This window comes from Bos mutus, chromosome 20, assembly GCF_027580195.1.
Source record: "Bos mutus isolate GX-2022 chromosome 20, NWIPB_WYAK_1.1, whole genome shotgun sequence".
Lineage (NCBI taxonomy): Eukaryota > Metazoa > Chordata > Mammalia > Artiodactyla > Bovidae > Bos > Bos mutus.
In genome coordinates this window covers 23,680,278-23,696,259 of record NC_091636.1, presented here as the reverse complement: position 1 = coordinate 23,696,259, position 15,982 = coordinate 23,680,278, and the positions used below count along the sequence as shown (strand labels likewise).

The window sequence follows — 15,982 nt, the reverse complement described above, 5'->3', positions numbered from 1 at the left end:
TTATTCATGCTTTCCAAAAGCATAAGAATACACAAGATATATGCACAAAGCAAATTTATTAAGCCAAATTTAGTGTACATTATTAAAGATAATTAAATTTCTGATCATGTTCACCAAATCTACAATGTATTTTACTATTATGAAGATAAGACAGATTTGAGGGTTCCAATTGCTATTTTGGAAACTGAACATTACATGTTTCATAGCTGAAATAGTTTCAAGGTCTTCAGTGCAACAGCTTTTCTGAAGCTGTTCTAGCTTAATAAAAAAAAAAGTACAATAAAGAAATATTTAACCTCTGTAAAAAGCAGGGTATTATTCTGATAAGCTTTTGATAATTTTTATCAATGTTTTAGATTTTCTGTACTTAAATAAGAGCAAAATAAACACAAAACAGGAATTTGTATTTAATACTATTCAAACAATGTATGAATAATGTTTATACAAGTGCCAAATGTAGGGCCTAAACACTTTTATTAAATGTTTTAAAGGGTACCCAATGTTTAAAAAAAAAAAAAAAAAAAGAACACTCTATCCTGTGCACTTCTAGATATGTGCTATGACAACATAAGTTTTGCCTGATGTTAAGTACTCTCTTTATTAAGGAACAGTAGTTATGATCACATTTGATTGAATGTCCTTCTCGGACAAAAGTCCTAAGTGAAACAATTTTATTGACTAACTAGCCAAACAAAGTAATAAACACCACCACCACTCAATTCAGGAAGGAGAGAGGGAAGAAATACCAAGTGAAAATATAAGCTTGATAACCGTGCTTACCTTCACTTCTTTTTTCTGCTTGATTTGTGGAATTTTCTGCTTTCTTCTGTTTTGCTGCTAAGAGTTCCCGCTTTAATTGTCTTGCTTCTTTTCTGAGCTCTTCACTACAAATCAAAAACAATTATATAAGTTTATAACAGACTGAGAAAGTTGTTTAGCAAAAAAACCTAAATCCAGTTGTCATGTACAGTAAGAAAACATGAATAATATAATTCATTTTGTTTCTGTGTATGTGTATTTATGGTATGGAAGTGAAATGAAGTGACAGCCACTCAGTTGTGTCCGACTCTGCGATCCCAGGGACTGTAGCCTGCCAGGCTTCTCTGTCCATGGAATTCTCCAGGCAAGAATACTAAAGTAGGTTGCCATTCCCTTCTCCAGGAGATCTTCCCAACCCAGGGATTGAACCCAGGTCTCCCTATGGAAACATACTTAAAAGATATATTAAAAGTTGTGATTTCACAAAAGCAATATATTGTGAAACTGAAGTCTCTCAGTGGTGTCCGACTCTTTGTGACCCCATGGACTGTAGCCTACCAGGCTCCTCCGTCCATGGGATTTTCCAGGCAAGAATACTGGAGTGGGTTGTCATTTCCTTCTCCAGGAGATCTTCCCAACCCAGGGATTGAACCCAGGTCTCCCACATTTCAGGCAGACGCTTTACTACGAAATATAGGGGCATCCCAGGTGGCACAGCGGTAAAGAATCCTCTTGCCAATACAGGAGACCCAGGGAAGGCAGGTTCGATTCCTAGGTTGGGAAGATGCCCTGGAGAAGGAAGTGGCAACCTACTCCAGATTCCTGCCTGAAAAATTCCATAAACAGAGAGCCTGGTGGGCTCCTCCATGAGGTTGCAAAGAGCTGGACATGACTGAAGCAACTTAGCACGCACACAGGCATGTGCTATGAAATACAGCCCCCTTCAAGTATATCAAACAGTTGATGAGTGATAAATGAACCTTTGTTCTCCTTCTAATTTACTTTCAAATTTAACATTCTAAATTCAGTTTAATAATGCATGGAGATTCCAAATCAAAACAAACTTTTTAATATAAATACTATTCTCTAAACCTGGGCATACACAAAAAATATCTGACTTCAAAACTTATTGAATTCCTGAATTGGTACAAGTAACTACCACTTATCAAGCAATTATTACATGCTAGGAACAATGCTAAAATTTTTCTTAAACTTAATTCATTTTGAACCCTTTTTTATTACATGCTAGGAGCAATGCTACATTTTTTTTTAAACTCAATTAGTTTTTAAACCTTTTGATACCACAATTTGCCAAATAATTTCCTCTTCTGTGAAACCTATCAGACTGAGATAGTTTGATAATTAATATAATCATATATCAAAGGCAAATGAAGATGTAAGTGCTGGCTTTACTGCAACACTTACATGTTATGTGACTGGTTTCTACAAGCCACTTTAGGGCAGGAGATTCAATTTCAAGCCTTGGAAACAATTATTAACTGCTCATGTCATGAACCCTGCGAGTCACTTGCAAATAGTTAAACCTATGCATTTTATATCTGTGAATGTCAGGCATTCACTCTATTTTCAACACGCTAGAGTGTGTCATGGAGACTGAGAACACTGTAGCCCAAGGAGGCACCCCATTCTGGAAGTCTCTAAAGACACTGGTTCTAAGCTGATTCAGCCTTTAGTTCAGTTCAGCAGTTCAGTGCTCAGTCATGTCCGACTCTTTGTGACTCCATGGACTGCAGCACACCAGGCTTCCCTGTCCATTACCAACTCCTGGAGCCTACTCAAACTCATGTCCATCGCAGCGGTGACACCATCCAACCATCTCATCCTCTGTTGTCCCCTTCTCCTCCCACCTTCAATCTTTCCTAGCATCAGGGTCTTTTCCAATGAGTCGTTCCTTCACAACAGGTGGCCCAAAGTACTGGAGTTTCAGCTTCAGCATCAGTCCTTCCAATGAACACCCAGGACTGATCTCCTCTAGGATGGACTGGTTGTATCTCCTTGCAGTCCAAGGGACTCTCAAGAGGCTTCTCCAACACCACAGTCCAAAAGCATCAATTCTTTGGCACTCAGCTTTTTTTATAGTCCAACTCTCACATTTATACATGACTACTGGAAAAACCATAGCTTTGACTAGATGGAACTTTGTTGGTAAAGTAATATCTCTGCTTTTTAACATGCTGTCTAGGTTGGTCATAGGTTTTCTTCCAAGGAGCATGCGTCTTAATTTCATGGCTGCAGTTACCATCTCCAGTGATTTTGGTGCCCCCCCAAATAAAGCCTTTAGTGCTTCCTCCTAAACCCCAAGTCTCATATTTTTTTACTCCTGTTCTGTATTAGAGTCACTAAACTGATGGGTTTTATAATGTGTGTGACTCAGTTCTTTTCACTTTTTTCTGTATCAAACACACAGCCCTATTTGTATGTATCTGCATGACCTCCAAGGTCCTCAATTCTGAAACTTCCCTATCTGATCACTATGCTTTTAGCTTTCTCAGTCTTTCATTCCTACTGAACTTAGGCTCATTCTTCTATGAATGAAAGCCAACTCCTTAATCACAGTTCATGGTCCGCCAGTCTTATTCTAACCCAATTGGCTCTCTGTGCATTCTGATGCTATGGTCAGTCATTTCCCTCATGTCCTCACCAGGACCCTTAATTTTCTTGTTTGTCCTGTTGGATACATCATAACCATCTAGAAGAATTGTTAAAACATGTTCAGGGAGACATATCTCCAGGAAATATGATTTCTTCAGATGTGGGAAGTTGCCTGGGAATTTGCTCCTGTGCCAAGTTACCAAGGTGACTTAACATGCACTCAAGTTTGGGACCCAATGCATTAGGACCTTACTATAGAAATTATCTTCTCTTTCTTAACAACTTCAAGCACTTCTACTTTACTGATCCTTTCATTCGGCCAACAGCATACTCAAATTTCCCTGTACTCTGCTCCAAACAAGAGATTATTATCTTTACAAGTGGACTCCTTGCCTGAAAGAACAGCTTATATACAAAGTCTAATTCATCAAGCTCTAAGTTCTTAATCTCTTGCAATCGATCCTTCTTGTACTCTACTGAAACTGGGTCTGTATCAGTCAAATTCAATGGCCTTTTCTCAGTCCTCTTCTTCCTCTTTGGCCTTCCTATCATCCAAAGATATGAACTACTTCCTTCTGAAACTTTCTGCTAATCAGACTATGTACCACTTTAGAGTCCTGATTCTCCATTTCTCCTCTGAATTACTCTTTCTCTTCTCACACTATAATTGTCATTTTTCTCATTTCTATACCCTGTATGCTGGCATTTTATCTAATCTTATAAACTATCACTTTTATAATAGGATATTTCCAAATCTACATGTCTCCCCCTACACTTCTATCTATTACAAATCTCTATGTAAATTAGTACTGTCCAACAGAAATATAAGCCAAGACACACATACAATTTTGTTTCCTAGCACATTTTAAAAACTGGTAAAAAGAAACAGGTTAATTTTAAAAACATATTTTATTTAGCTCAATAACTCAAAATATCCAAAGTATTATTATGTTAACATGGAATCAATGTAAGAATATTAATACACCAATTTACATTTTTTCTGTACTAACTCTTCTAAATGCAGTGTGTATTTCATACTTAGAGGACATCTCAATTCAAACTAGTCACAGGTCAAGGGCTTAGATCCAGATGTAGTTTGAGGCTAGATATCACAAGAATTACAAACTCTCTATGTCCAAACTCCAAATCATCTTTTCCCTGGTCAAATCTGTTCCTTTTCCTGAAGTCCCTATTTGATCATGAAACCGATTTCCTTCTAATGACCAAACTTTAAACTTCCCCTGGGACTGTTCACCCTCCCTTTCACTGAATCACTGTCCAAGTATGTCATTTTCCGATCTCTCTCTCACATGCAACTGCTCTTCTTGACTCTCACCATCAATGTCTGGGTTAGCTCTCATGATCTATTTCTCAGATAAATGTAATTACTTCCTATTTCTTGAAGTTATATGAAAACAGAAAATAGCAACCACATCTTTGCTCCACCCACTAAATACTAGCTTAAGGTTTTTTTTTTTGGTAAATAATTCAGGAAATTCAGATGATATTTTCTGAAGACTAAGGTGAGGGAAGATTATTTTGAAAGCTGAAGAAGTGCTGCATGACAGCCAAACAAACTAGTTATCATGGTGATCTGAAGTATGCAAAGAATGAGGGGCAATGAGAGTATAAACTATTGTAGACCCAGTAAAGCAAAGATATCAAAAAGACTAGCACAGATATTAAAAAGATCAGAAAGTCCTGATTTAAAACCCAATTCCATTACTTATTGTCTGGAAGACCTAACAACAATTATTTAAGTTCTTTGAGATTCAGTTTCCTCAGCTATAAAATCAGAGTTAGGTATTTAAAATATTGGGCATTCAATACATTTTCGACCAATGATGGCTATTATTATTCAGTTCTGTTAAAAATAGTGCCACAGTTAAGGTCTGTTTGTCAAGTAGGAATATTTTCTTGTATTATTTATTATAAACAAATGTCACCTCTACTGCATATGAACATCAACTCTGTTCATAATTTTTAAAAAGGGTAATAAATGTTTAATGCCAGCTTCTGAAAATCTACTCTTAAACAGACAAAGATTTAGATATACTGCTGAAGTAGCCATAATAATAAACAAACTGAACAATGATGAACAAGAACTCAAAAAAGACAAAGAAAGAGGTTTTTGTCTATATACATAAAACTATGTTTCATTATACTGAATTTTTCAAGAAAATAAAAATTTACAACACTGTCAAAATCTTTCAAGACTATTCAAACAACATCATTTGTTAGTACACATGGAATCCATAACTCTTAGAATACAGTACATGTTTTTACCCTAGTCTTTAGATAACAGTCTAGTTTTAGGGGACCCAATCTTATATTCTCTGGAATATAATTTTATCCATTGGTAATAGAATATATTTGAACCTGCTAAAAAAAGAATGAAAATTGTAAGCCTGGACTATATGTTCACCTTACACTGCTTACAAAGCAAGAATACAAACTATGGGCTTGCTTGAGTCCAGACGGCATCTGTATGGCTTCCTCAGAGCCTAGTTTCCACCTGTATGATAAAATAAATACTTCTATAAGCTACTGTTAATTTTAAGCTAATTACTTTTTTTCCTACTAGATCTCTAATTTGGATTCATTTGAATTTTAACATGGCTTTTATGACATCAGCATCAGCTAATTAGCCATCAGTTAATAATTCATCATATATATTTTTTAATTTGGTAAATCTGTAGTATCAGTTCAGTTGAATTCAGTCGCTCAGTCGTGTCCGACTCTTTGCGACCCCATGAACCTCAGCATGCCAGGCCTCCCTGTTCATCATCAACTCCTGGAGTCCACCCAAACTCATGTCTATTGAGTCGGTGATGCCATTCAGCCATCTCATCCTCTGTCGTCCCCTTCTTCTCCTGCCCTCAATCTTTCCCAGCATCAGGGTCTTTTCCAACAAGTCAGCTCTTTGCATCAGGTGGCCAAAGTATTGGAGTTTCAGCTTCTATATCAGTCCCTCCAATGAACACCCAGGACTGATCTCCTCTAGGATGGACTGGTTGGATCTCCTTGCAGTCCAAGGGACTCTCAAGAGTCTTCTCCAACACCACAGTTCAGAAGCATCAATTCTTCGGCGCTCAGCTTTCTTTATAGCCCAACTCTCACATCCATACATGACCACTGGAAAAACCATAGCCTTGACTAGACGGACCTTTGTTGGCAAAGTAATGTCTGTGCTTTTGAATATGCTATCTAGGTTGGTCATAACTTTCCTTCCAAGGAGTAAGTGTCTTTTAGTTTCATGGCTGCAATCACCATCTGCAGTGATTTTGGAGCCCAGAAAAATAAAGTCTGACACTGTTTCCACTGTTTCCCCATCTATCTGCCATGAAGTGATGAGACCGGATGCCATGATCTTCATTTTCTGAATGCTGAGCTTTAAGTGAACTTTTTCATTCTCCTCTTTCACTTTCATCAAGAGGCTCTTAGTTCTTCTTCACCTTCTGCCATAAGGGTGGTGTCATCTGCATATCTGAAGCTATTGATATTTCTCCTGGCAATCCTGATTCCAGCTTGTGCTTCCTCCAGTCCAGCGTTTCTCATGATGTCCTCTGCATAGAAGTTAAATAAGCAGGGTGACAATATACAGTCTTGATGTACTCCTTTTCCTATTTGGAACCAGTCTGTTGTTCCATGTCCAGTTCTAACTGTTGCCTCCTGACCTGCATATAGGTTTCTCAAGAGGCAGGTCAGGTGGTCCGGTATGCCCATCTCTTTCAGAATTTTCCACAGTTTATTGTGATCCACACAGTGAAAGGTTTTGGCATAGTCAATAAAGCAGAAATAGATGTTTTTCTGGATCTCTCTTGCTTTTTCATTTTTTAAAATTTTTTATTTATTTATTTTTTTAAGAGGAGTTTACATTTAATTTTTTTTTAACATTTAATTTTATTTTATCTTTAAACTTTACATAATTGTATTAGTTTTGCCAAATATCAAAATGAATCCGCCACAGGTATACACGTGTTCCCCATCCTGAACCCTCCTCCCTCCTCCCTCCCCATACCATCCCTCTGTGTCGTCCCAGTGCACTAGCCCCAAGCATCCAGTGTCGTGCATCGAACCTGGACTGGCAACTCGTTTCTTACATGATATTTTACATGTTTCAATGTCATTCTCCCAAATCTTCCCACCCTCTCCCTCTCCCACAGAGTCCATAAGACTGTTCTATACATCACTGTCTCTTTCGCTGTCTCGTACACCGGGTTATTGTTACCATCTTTCTAAATTCCATATATATGTGTAAGTATACTGTATTGATGTCTTTCCTTCTGTCTTACTTCACTCTGTATAATAGGCTCCGGTTTCATCCACCTCATTAGAACTGATTCAAATGTATTCTTTTTAATGGCTGAGTAATACTCCATTGTGTATATGTACCACTGCTTTCTTATCCATTCATCTGCTGATGGACATCTAGGTTGCTTCCATGTCCTGGCTATTATAAACAGTGCTGCGATGAACATTGGGGTACACGTGTCTCTTTCCCTTCTGGTTTCCTCAGTGTGTATTCCTAGTAGTGGGATTGCTGGATCATAAGGTAGTTCTATTTCCAGTTTTTTAAGGAATCTCCACACTGTTCTCCATAGTGGCTGTACTAGTTTGCATTCCCACCAATAGTGTAAGAGGGTTCCCTTTTCTCCACACCCTCTCCAGCATTTATTATTTGTAGACTTTTGGATTGCAGCCATTCTGACTGGTGTGAAATGGTACCTCATAGTGGTTTTGATTTGCATTTCTCTGATAATGAGTGATGTTGAGCATCTTTTCATGTGTTTGTTAGCCATCTGTATGTCTTCTTTGGAGAAATGTCTTTTTAGTTCTTTGGCCCATTTTTTGATTGGGTCATTTATTTTTCTGGAGTTGAGCTGGAGGAGTTGCTTGTATATTTTTGAGATTAGTTGTTTGTCAGTTGCTTCATTTGCTATTATTTTCTCCCATTCTGAAGGCTGTCTTTTCACCTTGCTAATAGTTTCCTTTGATGTGCAGAAGCTTTTAAGGTTAATTAGGTCCCATTTGTTTATTTTTGCTTTTATTTCCAATATTCTGGGACGTGGGTCATAGAGGATCCTGCTGTGATGTATGTCAGAGAGTGTTTTGCCTATGTTCTCCTCTAGGAGTTTTATAGTTTCTGGTCTTACATTGAGATCTTTAATCCATTTTGAGTTTATTTTTGTGTATGGTGTTAGAAAGTGGTCTAGTTTCATTCTTTTACAAGTGGTTGACCAGATTTCCCAGCACCACTTGTTAAAGAGATTGTCTTTAATCCATTGTATATTCTTGCCTCCTTTGTCAAAGATAAGGTGTCCATATGTGCCTGGATTTATCTCTGGGCTTTCTGTTTTGTTCCACTGATCTATATTTCTGTCTTTGTGCCAGTACCATACTGTCTTGATAACTGTGGCTTTGTAGTAGAGCCTGAAGTCAGGTAGGTTGATTCCTCCAGTTCCATTCTTCTTTCTCAGGATCGCTTTGTCTATTCGAGGTTTTTTGTATTTCCATACAAATTGTGAAATTATTTGTTCTATCTCTGTGAAGAATACTGTTGGTAGCTTGATAGGGATTGCATTGAATCTATAAATTGCTTTGGGTAGTATACTCATTTTCACTATATTGATTCTTCCAATCCATGAACATGGTATATTTCTCCATCTATTAGTGTCCTCTTTGATTTCTTTCACCAGTGTTTTATAGTTTTCTATATATAGGTCTTTAGTTTCTTTAGGTAGATATATTCCTAAGTATTTTATTCTTTCCGTTGCAATGGTGAATGGAATTGTTTCCTTAATTTCTCTTTCTGTTTTCTCATTATTAGTGTATAGGAATGCAAGGGATTTCTGTGAGTTGATTTTATATCCTGCAACTTTACTATAGTCATTGATTATTTCTAATAATTTTCTGGTGGAGTCTTTAGGGTTTTCTATGTAGAGGATCATGTCATCTGCAAATAGTGAGAGTTTTACTTCTTCTTTTCCAATTTGGATTCCTTTTATTTCTTTTTCTGCTCCGATTGCTGTGGCGAAAACTTCCAAAACTATGTTGAATAGTAATGGTGAAAGTGGGCACCCTTGTCTTGTTCCTGACTTTAGAGGAAATGCTTTCAATTTTTCACCATTGAGGATAATGTTTGCTGTGGGTTTGTCATATATAGCTTTTATTATGTTGAGGTATGTTCCTTCTATTCCTGCTTTCTGGAGAGTTTTTATCATAAATGGATGTTGAATTTTGTCAAAGGCTTTCTCTGCATCTACTGAGATAATCATATGGTTTTTATTTTTCAATTTGTTAATGTGGTGTATTACACTGATTGATTTGGGGATATTGAAGAATCCTTGCATCCCTGGGATAAAGCCCACTTGGTCATGGTGTATGATCTTTTTAATGTGTTGTTGGATTCTGATTGCTAGAATTTTGTTAAGGATTTTTGCATCTATGTTCATCAGTGATATTGGCCTGTAGTTTTCTTTTTTTGTGGGATCTTTGTCAGGTTTTGGTATTAGGGTGATGGTGGCCTCATAGAATGAGTTTGGAAAGTTTACCTTCCTCTGCAATTTTTTGGAAGAGTTTGAGCAAGATAGGTGTTAGCTCTTCTCTAAATTTTTGGTAGAATTCAGCTGTGAAGCCATCTGGACCGGGGCTTTTGTTTGCTGGAAGATTTTTGATTACAGTTTCAATTTCCGTGCTTGTGATGGGTCTGTTAAGATTTTCTATTTCTTCCTGGTCGAGTTTTGGAAAGTTGTACTTTTCTAAGAATTTGTCCATTTCTTCCATGTTGTCCATTTATTGGCATATAATTGTTGATAGTAGTCTCTTATGATCCTTTGTATTTCTGTGTTGTCTGTTGTGATCTCTCCATTTTCATTTCTAATTTTGTTGATTTGATTTTTCTCCCTTTGTTTCTTGATGAGTCTGGCTAATGGTTTGTCAATTTTATTTATCCTTTCAAAGAACCAGCTTTTGGTTTTGTGATTTTTGCTATGGTCTCTTTTGTTTCTTTTGCATTTATTTCTGCTCTAATTTTTAAGATTTCTTTCCTTCTACTAACCCTGGGGTTCTTCATTTCTTCCTTTTCTAGTTGCTTTAGGTGTAGAGTTAGGTGATTTATTTGACTTTTTTCTTGTTTCTTGAGGTGTGCCTGTATTGCTATGAACTTTCCCCTTAGGACTGCTTTTACAGTGTCCCACAGGTTTTGGGTTGTTGTGTTTTCATTTTCATTCGTTTCTATGCAAATTTTGATTTCTTTTTTGATTTCTTCTGTGATTTGTTGGTTATTCAGCAGCGTGTTGTTCAGCCTCCATATGTTGGAATTTTTAATAGTTTTTCTCCTGTAATTGAGATCTAATCTTACTGCATTGTGGTCAGAAAAGATGCTTGGAATGATTTCTATTTTTTTGAATTTACCAAGGCTAGCTTTATGGCCCAGGATGTGATCTATCCTGGAGAAGGTTCCATGTGTGCTTGAGAAAAAGGTGAAATTCATTGTTTTGGGATGAAATGTCCTATAGCTATCAATTAGGTCTAACTGGTCTATTGCATCGTTTAAAGTTTGTGTTTCCTTGTTAATTTTCTGTTTAGTTGATCTATCCATAGGTGTGAGTGGGGTATTAAAGTCTCCCACTATTATTGTGTTATTGTTAATTTCTCCTTTCATACTTGTTAGCATTTGTCTTACATACTGCATGTGCTCCCGTGTTGGGTGCATATATATTTATAATTGTTATATCTTCTTCTTGGATTGATCCTTTGATCATTATGTAGTGACCTTCTTTGTCTCTTTTCACAGCCTTTGTTTTAAAGTCTATTTCATCTGATATGAGTATTGCTACTCCTGCTTTCTTTTGGTCCCTATTTGCATGGAAAATCTTTTTCCAGCCCTTCACTTTCAGTCTGTATGTGTCCCCTGTTTTGAGGTGGGTCTCTTGTAGACAACATATGTAGGGTCTTGTTTTGTATCCATTCAGCCAGTCTTTGTCTTTTGGTTGGGGCATTCAACCCATTTACGTTTTAGGTAATTACTGATAAGTATGATCCCGTTGCCATTTACTTTATTGTTTTGGGTTCAAGTTTATACACCATTTTTGTGTTTCCTGTCTAGAGAATATCCTTTAGTATTTGTTGGAGAGCTGGTTTGGTGGTGCAGAATTCTCTCAGCTTTTGCTTGTCTGAAAAGCTTTTGATTTCTCCTTCATACTTGAATGAGATCCTTGCTGGGTACAATAATCTGGGCTGTAGGTTATTTTCTTTCATCATTTTAAGTATGTCTTGCCATTCCCTCCTGGCTTGAAGAGTTTCTATTGAAAGATCAGCTGTTAGCCTAATGGGAATTCCCTTGTGTGTTATTTGTTGTTTTTCCCTTGCTGCTTTTAGTATTTGTTCTTTGTGTTTGATCTTTGTTAATTTGATTAATATGTGTCTTGGGGTGTTTCTCCTTGGGTTTATCCTGTTTGGGACTCTCTGGGTTTCTTGGACTTGGGTGATTATTTCCTTCCCCATTTTAGGGAAGTTTTCAACTATTATCTCCTCAAGTATTTTCCCATGGTCTTTCTTTTTGTCTTCTTCTTCTGGAACCCCTATGATTCGAATGTTGTAGCGTTTAATACTGTCCTGGAGGTCTCTGAGATTGTCCTCATTTCTTTTAATTCGCTTTTTCTTTTATCCTCTCTGATTCATTTATTTCTACCATTCTATCTTCTAATTCACTAATCCTATCTTCTGCCTCTGTTATTCTACTATTTGTTGCCTCCAGAGTGTTTTTAATTTCATTTATTGCATTATTCATTATATATTGACTCTTTTTATTTCTTTTAGGTCCTTGTTAAACCTTTCTTGCATCTTCTCAATCCTTGTCTCCAGGCTATTTATCTGTGATTCCATTTTAATTTCAAGATTTTGGATCAATTTCACTATCATTATTCGAATTCTTTATCAGGTAGATTCCCTATCTCTTCCTCTTTTGTTTGGTTTGGTGGGCATTTATCCTGTTCCTTTATCTGCTGGGTATTCCTCTGTCTCTTCATCTTGTTTAAATTGCTGAGTTTGGGGTGTCCTTTCTGTATTCTGGCAGTTTGTGGAGTTCTCTTTATTGTGGCTTTTCCTCGCTGTGTGTGGGTTTGTACAGGTGGCTTGTCAAGGTTTCCTGGTTAGGGAAGCTTGTGCCGGTGTTCTAGTGGGTGGAGCTGTATTTCTTCTCTCTCCTTTCGAAGAGTTGGGTTGCTTTTCTGGGTGCCTGATGTCCTCTGCCGGCATTCAGAAGTTGTTTTGTGGAATTTACTCGATGTTTAAATGCTCTTTTGATGACTCTGTGGGGGAGAAAGTGTTCTCCCCGTCCTACTCCTCTGCCATCTTCTCTCTTGCTTTTTTAATGATCCAATGGATGTTGGCAATTCGATCTCTGGTTCCTCTGCTTTTTCTAAAACCAGCTTGAACATCTGGAAGTTCACGATTCACATATTGCTGAAGCCTGGCTTGGAGAATTTTAAGCATTACTGTACTAGTGTGTCAGATGAGTGCAACTGTGTGGTAGTTTGAGCATCCTCTGGCATTGCCTTTCTTTGGGACTGGAATGAAAACTGACCTTTTCCAGTCCTGTGGCCACTGCTGAGTTTTCCATATTTGCTGTGCAGCACTTTCACAGCATCATCTTATCTATAAATAGTGACTATATTCAGCCTATGTATTATAACAAGACCAATGCAAAGATTAAGGATTAAAATAAAAGCACTATTAGGTGCTTAGGGCTTCCCTGGTAGCTCAGCTGGTAAAAAATCTGCCTGCAATACAGGAGACCCCAGTTCGATTCCTGGGTTGGGAATATTCCCTGAGAAGGGACAGGCTACCCACCTCAGTACTGTTGGGCTTCCCTTGTGGCTCAGCTGGTAAAGAATCCGCCTGCAATGCGGGAGACCTGGGTTTGATCCCTGGGTTAGGAAAATATCCTGGAGAAGGGAACGGCTACCCACTCCAGTATTCTTGCCTGGAGAATTCCAGGGACTGTATAGTCCATGGGGTCACAAAGAGTCGGAAAAGACTGAGTGACTTTCACTTTCATTAGGTGCTTAGAATGTGTGCTTGGTTGCTCAGTCATGTCTGAGTCTTTGTGACCCCATGAACTGTAGCACACCAGGCTCCTTTGTCCATGGGGATTCTCTAGATCAGAATATTGGAATGTGTAGCCATGCCCTCCTCCAGGGGATCTTCCCAACCCAGGGATTGAACCCAGGTCTCCTGCATTGCAGGTGGATTCTTTACTGTCTGAGCCAGTAAACACCAGGGAGGCCCAAAGTGTTTGTCCCTCTGTCATATCTGACTCTTTGTGACCCCATGGTCTGTCCATGGAATTCTCCAAGCAACAATATTGGAGTGGGCCGTTATTTCCTTCTCCAGGGGATCTTTCAACCCAGGGATTGAACCCGGGTCTCCTGCAGGCAGATTCATTACCATCTGAGCTACGAGGGAATTTTTTCTTTTTTTAAATAAGAAAATATACTACAACCAACTCATGACTATTAAATTATATAAGCAATTTAAAGAATTAAAACTTTAAATAAAAATCAATGATTTTATGTAAAATGATATTAATTACTATACTGTTAAAGATATATACTCTAATCTCATTGATGGATGTTGTTTTCATCTTAATGCCCATGTCCATTCCAAAAGATTAAATAAAACTTTTGCATAAAAAAAAGAGACATGTTTCAGAAGACCTAGAACCAACATCATTATATGGTTACAGGAAAGCAATTAATTCTCTTCCTTTATCTCAGTTATATCATAATCTAAAAATAATCTAAGAAAGGTATAAATTAATATTTTTGAAATGGATAATCAACTATAAATGTAAAAAGTGATTGTACTCTGTATATCATTCTATTTCAATTCCTTTGGTTTTAGGATCTTAAGGCCCATTATCTAAAGAAATGGTGAGAGGTCTTAGACACAAAGAAGTTGAAGTGTAGAGATAGTAAGAGTTTTTTATTTTTTTCAATATTGCTTAAATCAATTACAATACTATAAACATGATACAGACATCCTAATTCTTTATGCAGTTCTCCCCTTAATATGTTTCCTGCCCACTGAATGAAAAGTACATTTAGACTTGAATATGTTATTTTTGAGCTGAGTATTTTTCATGCAACAGAACACACTATGAATAAGTAAGTAGCAGTATATTTACATTTTTATCAGACGGTTTATATTACTTTATAAAAGGTAGAATTCTTGCAATTTTTTAAATCGTACAACTTTCAGCTTGAGATTGAGGATTTAATATGGCAATGATATGTATCCTGCATAATTTTCAGTCAGTTTTTATTTTTTCCCAGATGCTTTTCTCATTTTCTCCAGTTTCCAGGAATGTGCCTTAGGAAAATTTTGAGTTATATCTGTTCTTTTTACTTATGGCATGAGAAATATTATCTTACTATAAGGGTGGTGAGCTCAAACACTGAACTCTAATATTCACTTAAAAAAAAAAAAAAAAGGTAAAATTATCAAGACCTGAGTACTTGACATGCTTTTGAAGAAAACTTTAATGTACAAAAATAAAATGGAATATGTATATATATCTTACATAAGATGGTAAATGAATTTGCTTAGAGATCTTGTTAAGCAAGCTGACCGCTAAACACATGTCCATTACAGATCATTGCTTCTTGGACCATGGATGTAGTACTTGCAGTTAGCTTAAGCCTCCTATTTCCCAACATCTGATAAGAATTCATAACACATGGAAATGATTGCAAGCTAAACAGTACAGCCTTCATGGTTTTTAGTTTGTCGCTTTAATCACAAAGATACTGAATCTGTTTGTAATGAAACAACAGCTTGGCTATTGATGAAATCACAAAATGGCCATAATGAGAGCCCATCATAAGTATTAAAACTATAAATATATGATATGATTTTTAGTATGGTATCATCAGCAAGGGCAGAAAGAGCAGAGATGCAGGTTAAACATGTATCAGGAAGTATAATATGCTATAGTTTATACATTAATTTTGAAAGTATACACAGGAAATAAAAAATCAAAATCAAATTAAATCACAGAACCCCTGATTTGTGTGTACAAAGTTCTGTTCTACCTGTTACTAGCAATATGGGCTTAGACAATTAAGCTAACCAATGTAAATCGGTTTTCTCATCTTGACAATTAAGGTAAAGTTGTAAGGAAGAAACATGATTCCATGGAAATTACTCAGTATACTTATCGTGGTGCTTGGCTCAGAATATGTGCCCAACATGAGTTTGCTTCTTCAATTACTATCATTCTTCTCCTCTCCAGTACTAACACTACTGTTCTTAATATTTACAGGATCAATTACTGACAAAATGAGATCTCAGGCTAACTGAAGAGTTTAAAAAGGCAAATCTTTCCATTTTTCTCATGGATGCACAGCTTTTAAAAGCTTACTGATAAGTTTTGTGTGTGTGTGTCTGATGTACTGCTTGGGTTAAATATCATATGCTCTGAAAATGAGGAATATAAAGTAGAAAAAACCCTTAAAAATTACTAAATTCTCACATCTTAATTGTGGCTACTAAACACTTGGAATGGAATCGCTTATTGTCATCCATTATAGTCTAGTCAAGAAGA

General features: G+C 36.9%; 1 protein-coding gene across 3 annotated transcripts in view; it reads right to left on the bottom strand.

Annotated features, from left to right (window-relative positions):
* CWC27 (CWC27 spliceosome associated cyclophilin) overlaps positions 1-15,982 on the bottom strand; it is a 268,469-nt gene that overhangs the window by 122,790 nt on the left and 129,697 nt on the right. For all 3 annotated transcript variants that reach the window (XM_070357521.1, XM_070357523.1, XM_005892771.3), the window contains exon 11: positions 781-884. In XM_070357521.1, coding sequence (XP_070213622.1) covers positions 781-884 — 104 coding nt within the window. The remainder of the gene's footprint in view (positions 1-780; positions 885-15,982) is intronic.